The following is a 12545-nucleotide window of genomic DNA, read 5'->3' as shown; positions in this document are numbered from 1 at the left end:
CAATACTGCCAGTCTAGTATAAGAAAGTTATATATAACTTGAGATATTTGTTATATAAGAATGAGTTGATATCAGAATCATTTTGTGTTTTTCAACCTGCTTTCAATAGATACAGAAAACTATGAGTGTCAAACACATTGCTTACATTGTCGCTGTTCTTTAAAATGTCTGTTTAAAATGATCTTTGGCTGCATGATGGCGTCTTGTTCTCTGCTGCTCTTCCCAAATTTCCTTTTCCCTCCTATCATAACCCGAGCTCTCCCCTCCCCCTCTTTTTCACCCCTCTCTCCAGATCTGTTCTAGTTTACACTCTGTTACTAATGATCAGAACAGCGCATGAATTATTAACACTACGAAAGCCAAATGTTGTACTGAGACATGTTTATGTCTAGGTACGAGTCTCTTCTTCGAGCTGCTGAACCTATCCCCCTCTACGCACTCAAACTGCTTGTGTCGATGACTGAACACAACACTCAGATCTGCAGGTACTGGACACACAATCAGCCACACAGTCAATCACACAAAACAACAAAACACGGTTGATGCATTATTAAACCAAAGGGTGACCTTACTAGCAAGTATTACCAAAATAATATGGTACACGGCATAATCTGTACACACATTGTTTCTCATTAAACGTTACATGGACAGTAAATCTGTTAAGTAGAGACTCCTGTGATCCATTATTCAAATTCTCTCTCCAAGACCAACGTTGGTAGTATTGAAGTGCTTTGCAGTCCTAGCAGGTGCAGACACAAACACTCACAGGCACATTTTTAGGAACGCTGTGTGTAATGTTTTCATGCCAAGGCCAGTAATTCCCAATTCAGCACTGTGAATCATTCACAGCCACACACACATGAATAAATGTGTTCTCACTCGCCGGCACACACACACACACACACACTTATAATGAGCAGGGATTTATTTGCCAACTACAGCACACAGATAAACACAAGTGATCATCTGTTTGTGGATGGAGCTGACACACACCCAGAGCTAATAGCAACAGTACCGTCACACAGGCACCTCTGCTGGTGATCTGCATTCACCCTTCTTAATGCCAGTGTTTTCTACATTAGTAATCAGTTTAGCGACAGACACAAGGTGCTGCATCAGCTTAGACGTATAAAGGCTTGACATGTTGTGTTGATGTATCTTGGCACACTAGCTGCTCCTGAAGAGCTTTGCCTAAAATTGTAATGCACACTCCTCAAGTATATACAACATCAAATTATTGCTGGCGTCAAAGTATGATTTACTACTGCAGTAAGTAGAAGTAATTTGCTATTCAGCTCTTGAGAAAGCAGTCGTCTGACACTGAAATGAAAACAGGTAATGATATGTTGCTGTTGCGCGCAGAAATCTGCTGATTCCCTGTCTCACCGTGGGATGACTCACCTGTGTGTGTGTTTGTGTGTATTTCAACATGTGTGTGCTCAGTCACATGCGTGCGTGCATGTATGTGTGTTTGATAGATGTGTTCTGACAGCAGCTGTCAGTAAGTCTTGATTCTTTGGTCATCTGTCTCCTCTTTTCAGCTGTTGACAGAGATAGAAAGTGAGGGTGAGAAGAGAGGAGGCAGAGAGAGAGAAGAGAAGAGACTGGGAGATAGAAAAGAAGTTGATGGAGGAAAAGGCAACGCTGTGAGGCAGAGTTGTTATGGATTTGATTTGTTAGGTATTCATTTGATTAGTTTAGCGAATTGTTAGTTTCCAGAATGGGTTTGCTCCTTTCATTAGATTTTTTTTATGTTGTTCATTACATCCTGGCTCAGAGGAGAAGTCATTAAAAGAAGAAAACTGGATGTGCTGTCTCGTAGCAGCAGCAGCAGATATCTGCTCTTCTTCCACCAAATAATGGAATAAGACTTACTTAGTAAACTGTAGTTGTTACCTTTGCGGTAGAGACATTGTTATCATTATTATTTCACTGTGTTTCCAAGTTATGTTAGCCGTTCCAAATGCTGGTCGAAGTAGAAGTGTGATTTAGTATTTGTTGTGAATGTGTGAATGTTCAAGTTAAGCTAAACACCACTATTTATAAAGATATTTAAGTTTGTTTGCTGGTTATTTTTATTATTTCTTTAAATCATCCAGCTTTTTTTTCATAGTATACTTGTAGTTTCTTTACTGTCATTTATTTAGCACAGGTATACCTTGGAGGCTGGAATTGCTGAAAAAGAAATTGATTGAGACATCCCTAATGGAAACGTACACGGCTGAGTACTGCAGCTCATCCATAGTTCTATGTTTGATCATCGTCATCTGTAAATACTAAGTAGTAATTTACAACAACCCTGGTTGACCTTCTGTTTTGTCTGTCCCTCATTTCTTTCCCTGCTTCTATCCACTTATTTTTATCCACTTCAGCAAGAATAACTCAATAAATCTCTTATCACTAATATCCCCCTCTCCTTCCATCTCCATCCTTCCCTCCCTCCCACTCTCACAGTCCGTCCTCATAGCTGAATATCCCCCTCTTATCAGTAATGTTGGCCCCTCTCGTCTCCGTCTTTCTCTTTCCCCACATCTCCTCATCCCCTTCTTTCCTTGACACGAGTAGAGTGACGTGAACTTTTCAAATTGGTGTCAGCACTCTTCTCTCTACATCTGTTTTCCTCTCTCACCCCTTTTCCTCTGACATTATTAACAACATTTTACATTTTTTTTTTCCCCTCTGTCTCCCTCGCTCTCTTTCTCTCACCATCTCTAATTTATTAACATTAGTCCACATTTCTCTCTTTCCCCGTGCCCTCTCTCAACAACTTTCCCTCCATCACTGCGGTTATACAATCAGAAATTAAATTGCCTGGGTCTTGGTTAGATAAGTGTGGCTATGAAGCCAGCCGAGCGGTAATTAGATGGTAAATTGGGGACATTAACGTTGGGAAGGCAGCCTGCTGTCTCTCTCGGCATTATCACAGTCCAGACACACCTTCAAACAACTACATTTACTATGACCTTTAGCCAAAGAACCTCCTGTTGTGTGCTTATATATGTGTGTCTGTCCATGTATGTTCAGTGTCCTTACTTCCTTATGATAAATGTGTGTGGATGTGGCTTGTTCTTTTCACACACGAATTTTCTTCAATTATTAGCTTGACGTGCACTCAGTTGTGTAAAACCATTACATTAACAAATTGCTGTAGTTATTTGGACTCTCTCATGTCTCTTATGTAAAGAAAAGTGGAATCATTAGTCAGTTTCACATGTTAAAATGTTGTACTTCCACATAACAGCCTGTTTTACTGAGCTTCTTTCTTTTGTGAGCTAAAATATTTTTAATTTTCTTAACCTCTTGAATCCATCTGGTGTTTATCATCTTTTCATTTAACGCAACAAGGTTGACTCCACTTTATTAACTAGCATTATAGCCGGCAGCAGGAATACATGAGCAGGTCGATCAAATTTATTTAGTGGTTGTTGATATTTTAATTGTTAATATATTCTAATGCTGTTGTATGCATTTATATTTGATGTATGACTGATGCAGTGGGCTTGTCTCATCTGTGTTTCTTCTATTATAGGTAGTCTGTTGTGCTGTGGTGTGTTCAGTGTCCGCTGTTGTTCACTGTGCCTACTGATGTACGGCTGGTAGTTTAAAGACGGTTCAGTTTATCATGTTGTGCTGGCCTGGCCTGTCCTCTCATCTCTCAGCCTGTCACCTCCCTAATGGGAGACCATCCGTCACATCGACAAACCTACACAGACACATACACACCCACACACACATGCACTGACACATTTATAAAAGGCTTAACGCGGGATATACAGCTAAATATAATGAACAGCATCACGGCAAGTTCAGAACAAGAACTACTACAGGGATATCACCACTGTCCACTTCATGTTTTAACAATCACATGCACCTATAGACAGTGAGTGTTTTACAGTTACTGTTCAGCTACAAGGAAACACAGTTCCATCTATTTCAATATCTCTTTGAATGGGTTTACTTCATTTGTGCTGATCTGATGAACCACATTAACCATTACACAATAACAAGACATGTTGAAGTCAGCAGACGTACCAAAGTAAAGCGAGAAGTGGCTTCATGTAACAGTCCAACCATGATGGCTCCAATAAATCAGTTTCTTCTGCAGATGCTAATGGTGTCTCAACACACACAAAAGTGGTATTGACCTCTAGAAGTTAGATTACAGAACTGAAGCTAAAATATTCAGATAAAACAAAGAAAACACTAAATATTACTCTCCTTTGGTGGGATCCACCATTCTAGTGGTTGTAGGCTTCTCAGTTTCCAGCACTACTGTACCTCCCCTCTTCTGTTTTGGCAAACACTCATTGCTGGTTGACATGAAAGATTGCCACCAGTTTGAGTACCAGCATGACAATGTTGCGATATATGTATATATCAGTATTCATCAGAGTGTGAACCTATTAGGAAAGGGTTTGAATGTTACGGACTATAGCTTTATTCAAACGTCTGTCCCTCTTTAATCTCATAAGGTCACCTGTGGGATGAGGGGGACACGGTGTTTGCTGCTGAAAATCCTGTTAGACACTAGACACTGTTGAATGAGCTGGTTTAAATAAAGCGTTCTACAGGACGTCTGATGCCCGATGGACGAGCTATAAATCATAGTTAGAATGAAGACGGATGTTTAAATCAGTGGACAGGCTCTGTTACCTTCAGCGTATTAAGACCTGTCAGATTTAAATTTGCTTTGTTCCCTTAACAGCTTGAATCTTTTGTTTCTAATGAACACAGACACAAACACAATAACAAGATGTGTGTGTGTTTATGTAGACAGCCCAGTAATTGACTCAATGAATGTCATTGCTTATATAAACATATATAAGCTCTCTCTCTGTCCCTTCGGCTTCTGAATGTTTATTTACCAACATTACTTTTCTTTTCTCTCTACTTTGTCGTTGGTTCATTTTTTCCTCAGTCGTCTTCGTCTGAATCTTCTCCCCTCTTCTCCGATGTCTCTCCTTCTATTTTTCTCTTTTCCAAATTCAATCTTCTCTAACCATGTTCTCTACAACTCTCATCACCTCTCTCCGTGTCCTTCCTTCTCCTTTCTCACTTCCTCTGACTTCATCTGCTCTCCTCATTTCCACTGTTATCAGACAGGAGTCATCGTAGCAGAACGGTAAACTTAATGAAGATGAAACAGCTCAGTGTGTCTGCTTGTGTGTTCAAGATGCATGTGCAAACAGTGCAGTGAACACATTAAATTAATTCTTGACCATCGTTTTTCTTCTGCTGCCTCGATGTGTTACTTTCTCTCTCCTTTGCAGGTTGATCAAACATAGTAGGATCCTACCAGCAGTCTTCCATCTCATTACAGTAAGAGACCAGACTCAATTAAATAATTAGGTTTTCTTCAGCCAATCCATAAATCACTTGGTTATTCAATCAGTCAATAAGTTGTAGTAAATCAACTGTTCAAGTCAAGTTATCATCATCATCATCATCAGAAATTTTATTTAATAGGATAAACCCCTTGAGAGGAATCCTCTCGTTTTCGAGGGGGTCCTAAAATACATTACAACCAAAAAATAAAGAGACAAAACACAATCAACAATCTACAGACATATAACGACAAAGACAACGGACATCAACACAAACATAAAGAAATGAGTAAAAGAATAAGAATAAGCACAACCTCTCGATGGCCACAAATGGCCATAGCAGTAGCCTAGTAAAATAAAAAGTATAATAATAACATAATGTTGCCAATTAAGGTTACAATGTGTTACAAATAATATTGATATAACATCATCGGAAACATGTGCAATTTAACTCAAAATAAGAAGACAAGGAAAATTTGAACCTATGAAAAGAAGTCAATGAGCGTATGTTTAACGGAAGATTATTCCAGTCTGATGGCGCTTTAAACATAAATGCTCTTTTACCAATTGTTTTGTTCACTGTAGGAATAAGGAAAAAGTACTGGGATGAGTGCCGTAATTGATATGTTGTGGAATATGGAATCAAAAATTGTTTTAAATAAGCAGGATAATTGCAGTGTATACATTTAAAAATAAAGTGTAACCAGTGATTATGTCTTCTTATACTGAGTGAGGGCCATTTGAGAGTATTATACATGGTACAGTGATGAGTGTAAAAAGAACAACCAAGAGCAAATCTACAAAGACTGTTATATGCTGTGTTGAGGGGTAAAAGATTGGTTTTGGATGCATTTAGATATATTACGTCAGCATAATCAAAAAAAGGTAAAATAAGTTGTGAGGCAAGTTTCCTTCGAACATTAAGCGTAAAACAGTTCTTGGATCGAAATAAAACACTGATACCAAAGTTGATTTTACGAAGAATGTAGTCTATATGAGGTTTGAAAGTAAGTTCTGAGTCAAGCCATAATCCTAGATATTTGAATTGTTCAACTCTATGCAGATTCATACCATCATTACATGTTATGATTAAGTTATTAGATTTAATTTTTAGGTTATGTTTTGTACCAAAGACCATGGAGTAAGTTTTAGTTTTATTAAGCAGCAGTCTGTTAGATGACAGCCAGTTTTGCACAGCATCAAAGTCTGATTGAAGAACATTCTGTATCTGTAAAATATTAGATTTAGAGGTATAGATGACAGTATCATCTGCAAAGATCTTTTCTTATCAAAGATTATATTGTTTTATGGCCCTTCTCCTGTGTTTTAATATACTTCAGTTTAATATTCTGTCTCTTTCTCATTTTTCTGTCACTCACTCTTCTAACCCGTGTAGATGTGGTTATGTAAATGAGTGTGTGTGGTGTTGACCTATTAGAGTGCTGGTGTAATTGACTGGCAGTTTAGTCACAGAGAGGAGGAAGGGTTAATAGAGTGGGAACATGGACCCTACTATTAAGATCGCACACAAAAGCTAACACACAAACGCACAGCACTTGTCTGTTATCAGTGAGGCATGACAGTAAACAATTTAATTCACCTGACCCTCTGTACACACGATCTAACGCCCCCACCGACACTATGTGAGCTGTTTTTAGCAAACCAAAGCACTTGTGCTGCAGCAAACCGTTTCCACTTTACACACACACACACCCATGCACTCACACACAGTCACTTAATAACCAGTGTTCTGCATGGCTGCCCGCCCAGCCCCGACTAGCTGATGCAGAATGTTAAACACTGTTATCCAACAGCCTGATTAACTCGTCTCCAGACTGTCTACTCCTGTCTGAACCAGTCACGTCTGGATCCATTAGTGCCGTCCATACCGCTCACATCTGGATTGATTTATGCTGCCTGAAGCTCTCTGATCTGGATTGATTACACCTGTCGCTGGTGATCACACTTGTTATGGAGAAACTCAGCTAATTGTATTTGTTTAGGTGATGAAGTAGTTCTGCTTCATAAATGAAAGGACTTCAGGATGTTTGAAGACCAGGGCTCTTAAATGGTCGGTTGCTTAAATATGCCGTTGATGCTCTGTGTATACAAGCTGAATGGTTTCTGTGTTAAGGTGCAGGGTCATAGTTAAACTGCAGTTTGTCGTTCTTCATCATTCATTGTCAGTTTCATGCTGACGGTGATGTACACCACAGTCATTTACAGCTTATTATTTCATAAGGATCAAAGTAGATTAGCTTTGTCATTTGTTGTTACTGACAGGCAGGTTGTCCGAGGGGCGAACTGACGTCATTGTCTTCGGCCTCAGGCAAATGCACATGATGAGAACAAGGCAGGCTTGTCAAGCCGTACACAGATCACACTGATGTGCACAGACCCTGCAGGCAGAACTGGTACATCTCACAGAGGATCAAACTGAAATGGAGACAGGAAGTGGAAGGAGATGTGAATTACTGTAGGGGGAAACGAGAGACGGTTTCATTAGGATAAAGAGTTAAGGGGTAAAGCAAAGGAGTAGAAGAATGAGGAGATAAGAGAAGAGTAGAGACTACTGACCTTTGTTTCTGTTTCAAATCAATCCATTATCACATGTCACAGTTACACAACTTTAATAGAAAGACTCTTGGTCTTCTATTCAACACTGTGCACCAGGGACTATTTTTACAGAAGTAATGAAAGATGTAATTCTGTTTAGGTGAATGCATTGACAGTTTAATCCATAAAACATGCAAAGGGCATTCCTTACTGTCAAACAGGTGATCACAGGTCACTGATATTTAACAGTAACAAGAAGACATATTACAAAAACACCTGGTTAACATTAACCAGACAGTGTTACCTTCTGATTTGCAGATTTCTGTGTTGTGTGGCCTATGACACTACTGATAAATAATACCATGTCACCTGTTCACAGGTGTTGTTAATGGCAAAGGGATGTCTGTGAGACAGTTCTGTGATTGGTCCCTGACTCTGCCACTGTGTCCACCTCTGTAATACATCAGTGGAGGCCACCAAGAACAGAGCGGCACTGTCCTCAAAGCCTTCAACAACTAACTCAAAAGATATTATATATTAAACCAGTATCAATACGGCAGAAAGGTTCCATGATAAGAAATAAAACATGAACAACTCAAACAACTCTTGGACCCACAGGGACAGACACAGACGCACACAAAATGCTTTTGTTTGTTTTGTGACTTTATTGCCCGATGACAGTCTGTGTGTGAGATGCAGAGATTGGACAAGAAACATTGGGAGAATCCACAATACACAATTGACTATTACTCAAAAATCTAAAAACCACAGCAAGAATAACCAGCAGGCAGATTTACCAGGCCTCAGGCAAAGATCAAAGTCAGGTACACACAAGGTTTTAATGAGAGGAGTAATCAACACAAAGGAAAATTGACTACAAGGTACAGAGGCAATTTGGACACTAAACAATGAACAACAAAGAGTGTACAATATATGCAGAGGTGGGTAAATGTCTGACAGAACACAGATGAAAAGCTGGCGGGAAATTAAATAAACAGGAAGTTTTCCAGATTGAGAAGTAAGGAGACTGCGGATAGCAAAATAAAAGAGGAAGTCATTAAGTAGAGTCCTAGTAGTTTGTAGCAATATGACAAATGTTGCTTCATTGGTAGTCTGTGCTCACAGTGTTTGGAAAGTCACTACTTTGCCTCTGTTTGATGTTAGATATTAGCTGTTTACATGTCCTACATAGGCAACCTTCAGCCTCTGACCTTCAGTAGAACATGGGATAACATACTGACATGTGACTTAGTTATCCTGTCTCCCATCTTTTTTCAAGGCCAACAGCAGTAACGTTACCAGTGGGATTGTCCAGAATGCAGTTGTCTTGCTGTGTAATCTTAGTGGTGACACCGTCTTGGATCAGAAACCTCTATATGAGCAAGGTACAGTATGTCTGCATTTGTCAGCGTGTCCTGGAGGCCTGTCTGTCATTGACCGTAATGCACTACTACTACACACTGTGTTGGTATGAGATATCTACTCTGCTCACATGAGTTACTGTTAAGTTACTTGTTGCTATTTGTTTTGCCCCACCCCACAACGTCTTGATGCCTCGTCACGTCAGCAGGCTTGGCTGTGCGTTTGTCGTTCCGCTTCGATGACATTTAATAGAACTAGAGTTTCCTGTCAGTTGCATATTCATTGAGTGAGGGCGTCAAAACTTACGGTCCATTTCAGCTCTGAAGAGTTAGTTTGGGATTAATTACAAGTGAGGCATTAAGCTTAGTCACATATGGATACAGCCCAGTGCTAATATTAGAGAATGAAGGCAGTAAATTAAAGATGTTTGCAAGAATACATTTACAAACACTGCTGCATCTGGGTGTGTGAGAGAGAGAGAGAGACGTATGCAAATGTTTCAGGACCTGCAGTTCAACAGTGTAATTGCAACCCTCAGCGGCAATGAAAACACAACACAATAATGCTTGCTTTCTCCGATTTCTGTTTAAGCTCGGTGTTCGTTCCTCTCTCTCTCTCTTTCTCTCCCCTCTACTCTTCATTTTGTGTCTCGTTCTTTCCGTCCTTTCCTCTGTACACTCCTATCTACTATCAACCCCTCCTCTCCCTCCTTTTCCATTGGGTCAGCAGTGCGGCAGTTCAGTAGTCAGCATCATTATCATCCAATCAGCTCTGCTCTCAACAAGAAACTGTCAACCCAGCACTAATACTGGCCTGGCAATTAACGCTATCTCCACTCCTCTTTTCTCTTCCTCTGTTACTCTGTCTCCCTTTTTTAGTTGCTCTCCTCGTATCCCTCCTTTTTGTCTTCCTCTCTAATCTGCTTTTCCGGTCTACTCAGCTCACATCTCGTCCCCTCGTCTCCTTTCCTTCCTCTCCTCTGCTCCAGATTTCACCCTCTACCCTATCCTCTATTTTTGGGCTCCTCTTCGGTCTTTTCCTCTTTCTCCCTTGTTTTCATTTTGGTTCACCCCAGATCAGAGTTGTGATGGCAAGAAGGAGAGGAGAGGGAGAGGAGGAGAGAAGAGGAAAAGGGAGGAAGCGTGTATAATTGGCTTTTTAAGGTGTGACAGAGAGAGGAGGGGAAGGTTGGTGTGTGAGTCTGTATGAGTGTGTTTGTCTGTGTGTTGTGAGGCAACGAAACAGACAGCGAAGAAGAGCAAAATAGGGAAGTGGGTTTTTTTTCTGCTTGTGTGAACGTATTTGTGCTCACGCTCTTGTGTATGTGTGAGACAGAGGGGAGGTATGCGTGTGCATGTGTGGAGCAGTGGATGCAGCCGATGTGTGCGCGAGAAAGAGAGGAGATGAGGTTTATAATTGGGCAGATTTGCCTCCGACTGAGATAATACCCCCTGGGGAATGAAGACAGAGGGAGCAAAGAGAGAGACAGAGATAGGGAGGAAGAAGAGAACAACAGAAAGAAAAAGAATCATGAGAGGAAAGACAGAGGGAAGATGATAGAGTCAAAAAAGCAAAACAGGAGGTAAAAGGGTAGCAGAGAGGTGACAGAAGGATACAGAGAGATGATGTGGTGCATTTGGGTAGAAGACAGACAGCAGGGATGAGATGATAGAGGAGAAAATTGGAGGTTAAAATGAGTGACAGTTTGATAGTGGGAGAGGACGAGAGAGGCGGCAGGGAAAGAATAACTGTACGCTGAGATGATTCCTAAACAAAGTTATTTGTATTTTACACAACCAGAGATTGATTGGTTTTAATTGTAGAACATGTAGCAGACTCATGGAGAAAGTTGAGTTTGAAGTCTGATTACTTAAAGATATATAGAGTAAGTTGTTAAGGAAAGGGACACATCTAGAGCACATAGAGCATCATAAACTCAGTCAGTGTCCACAACCTGAGCAACCCATGAGTTTGGTCTTGGACTGAGGTGCTGACAAGGTGTCAGTTAATTTAAGCGAGCTCATCCTTTAATTAATTAAAGAAGTCCCCAGGTGCTCTGTGTGTCTTCAGAGTCCTTGAAGGTCTTTGAGGATCCTCTTTAATCCGTCACCAATTCTTGTTATTTCTCCTGACCCTCTGTAAGAACCTCAGAGGAATTGCTTAGGTAATTGCATCTGTGCCGGTGTTACCTGTATCTCAGTGGCGTTTGCATCTGTACGTTGCCATTTGAAACTGCTTCCTGGTTATTACCCCAAACGGTGTCCAGACATACTCTATAATGGTTCTTCCACACTGTGTCCATATGTGTCCAATCGATAATGATACCCTCCGGCAAAATTTATACCACAACGATCGGCCTTCCATATTAATGTTTTCATATTAGCAGGCACCCAAGAGGTCACTGGGTTGACAGTCTTGCATAATAAAAATCAATATAACACTTTTGACAGCAAGTAGATGTTTTGCTGCATGTCTTACGTTTGCATTACATCCTATAGATACCTGCGAGAAAATATTGATTTATAAACATTTGTGATCATATTTAGTTTTATATTGAACACCCAAGTGTGATTAATCAGTCATAACATGTCGCAATTATGACAGTGTGGTGAGTCAACTCAGAAAGTAACATACATATTAAAGAAGACAAGTGATCTTTCGAACAGTCATATGGGATATTTATAAGTAGACTGCGAGATCATTTTGAATCTAGCTGAGTGCTTGTTCTCCTCCTGTAAATTCAGCCAGGTTGAATGAATACATAATACTAAGTAAAAGAATACAGTACAATGGTAGGGGCCAACTGTTTTAGTTACAGCGTGGGACCAAAACTGTGTATACATTGTATGTGTATACCAGCTGTATCTGGCTCAGTACCTGGGCTTGTAGGATCATATCTACATGCAGAACCATTTGCGTTTAGGTATTGAGTTTGTACATTACGCACACTAGTGATGCACAGATCTACCATGGCAACACGGCATCATCTGCCACAATGTATATGAATCCACAAGCACCACAACCTAAGACTTATTATTTTCTCTAAATTAAAGACTTGCACTCAGTCACACATTATTATAATTCTCAATGAGATATGTGTAAGCGTGATGACATGATACCAGTACTGAAGTATTCTGGTTTAAAGTAAATGTTTATACAGAGTAAAGGTTATTATTTAGTAAATTTTAAATTGCAATAAATAGTCTGAACACTGGACGGCATGTCTAATCCCTTCAAACTAAAATTACAAACGTCTGCCTGATTAAAATTCACATGTGTACATGAGAATCCCTCAAGAATGAG

The 12545-nt window shown here is 40.1% G+C and overlaps 1 protein-coding gene across 1 annotated transcript in view; it reads left to right on the top strand.

Annotated features, from left to right (window-relative positions):
- The window catches only part of ulk4 (unc-51 like kinase 4), a gene marked incomplete at its 5' end in the record, with an annotated part of 64958 nt that overhangs the window by 37029 nt on the left and 15384 nt on the right, over positions 1-12545 (top strand). Inside the window, 3 exons of the mRNA XM_084557517.1 lie at positions 393-485; positions 5271-5319; positions 9160-9265. Of these exons, the coding sequence (XP_084413643.1) occupies positions 393-485; positions 5271-5319; positions 9160-9265 (248 nt within the window). The remainder of the gene's footprint in view (positions 1-392; positions 486-5270; positions 5320-9159; positions 9266-12545) is intronic.

Source organism: Chelon labrosus (assembly GCF_963514085.1).
Source record: "Chelon labrosus genome assembly, chromosome: 12".
NCBI classification, from domain to species: Eukaryota; Metazoa; Chordata; class Actinopteri; order Mugiliformes; family Mugilidae; genus Chelon; species Chelon labrosus.
Note: the sequence above shows the minus strand (reverse complement) of the source record. Positions and strands in the feature narration are given on the sequence as shown.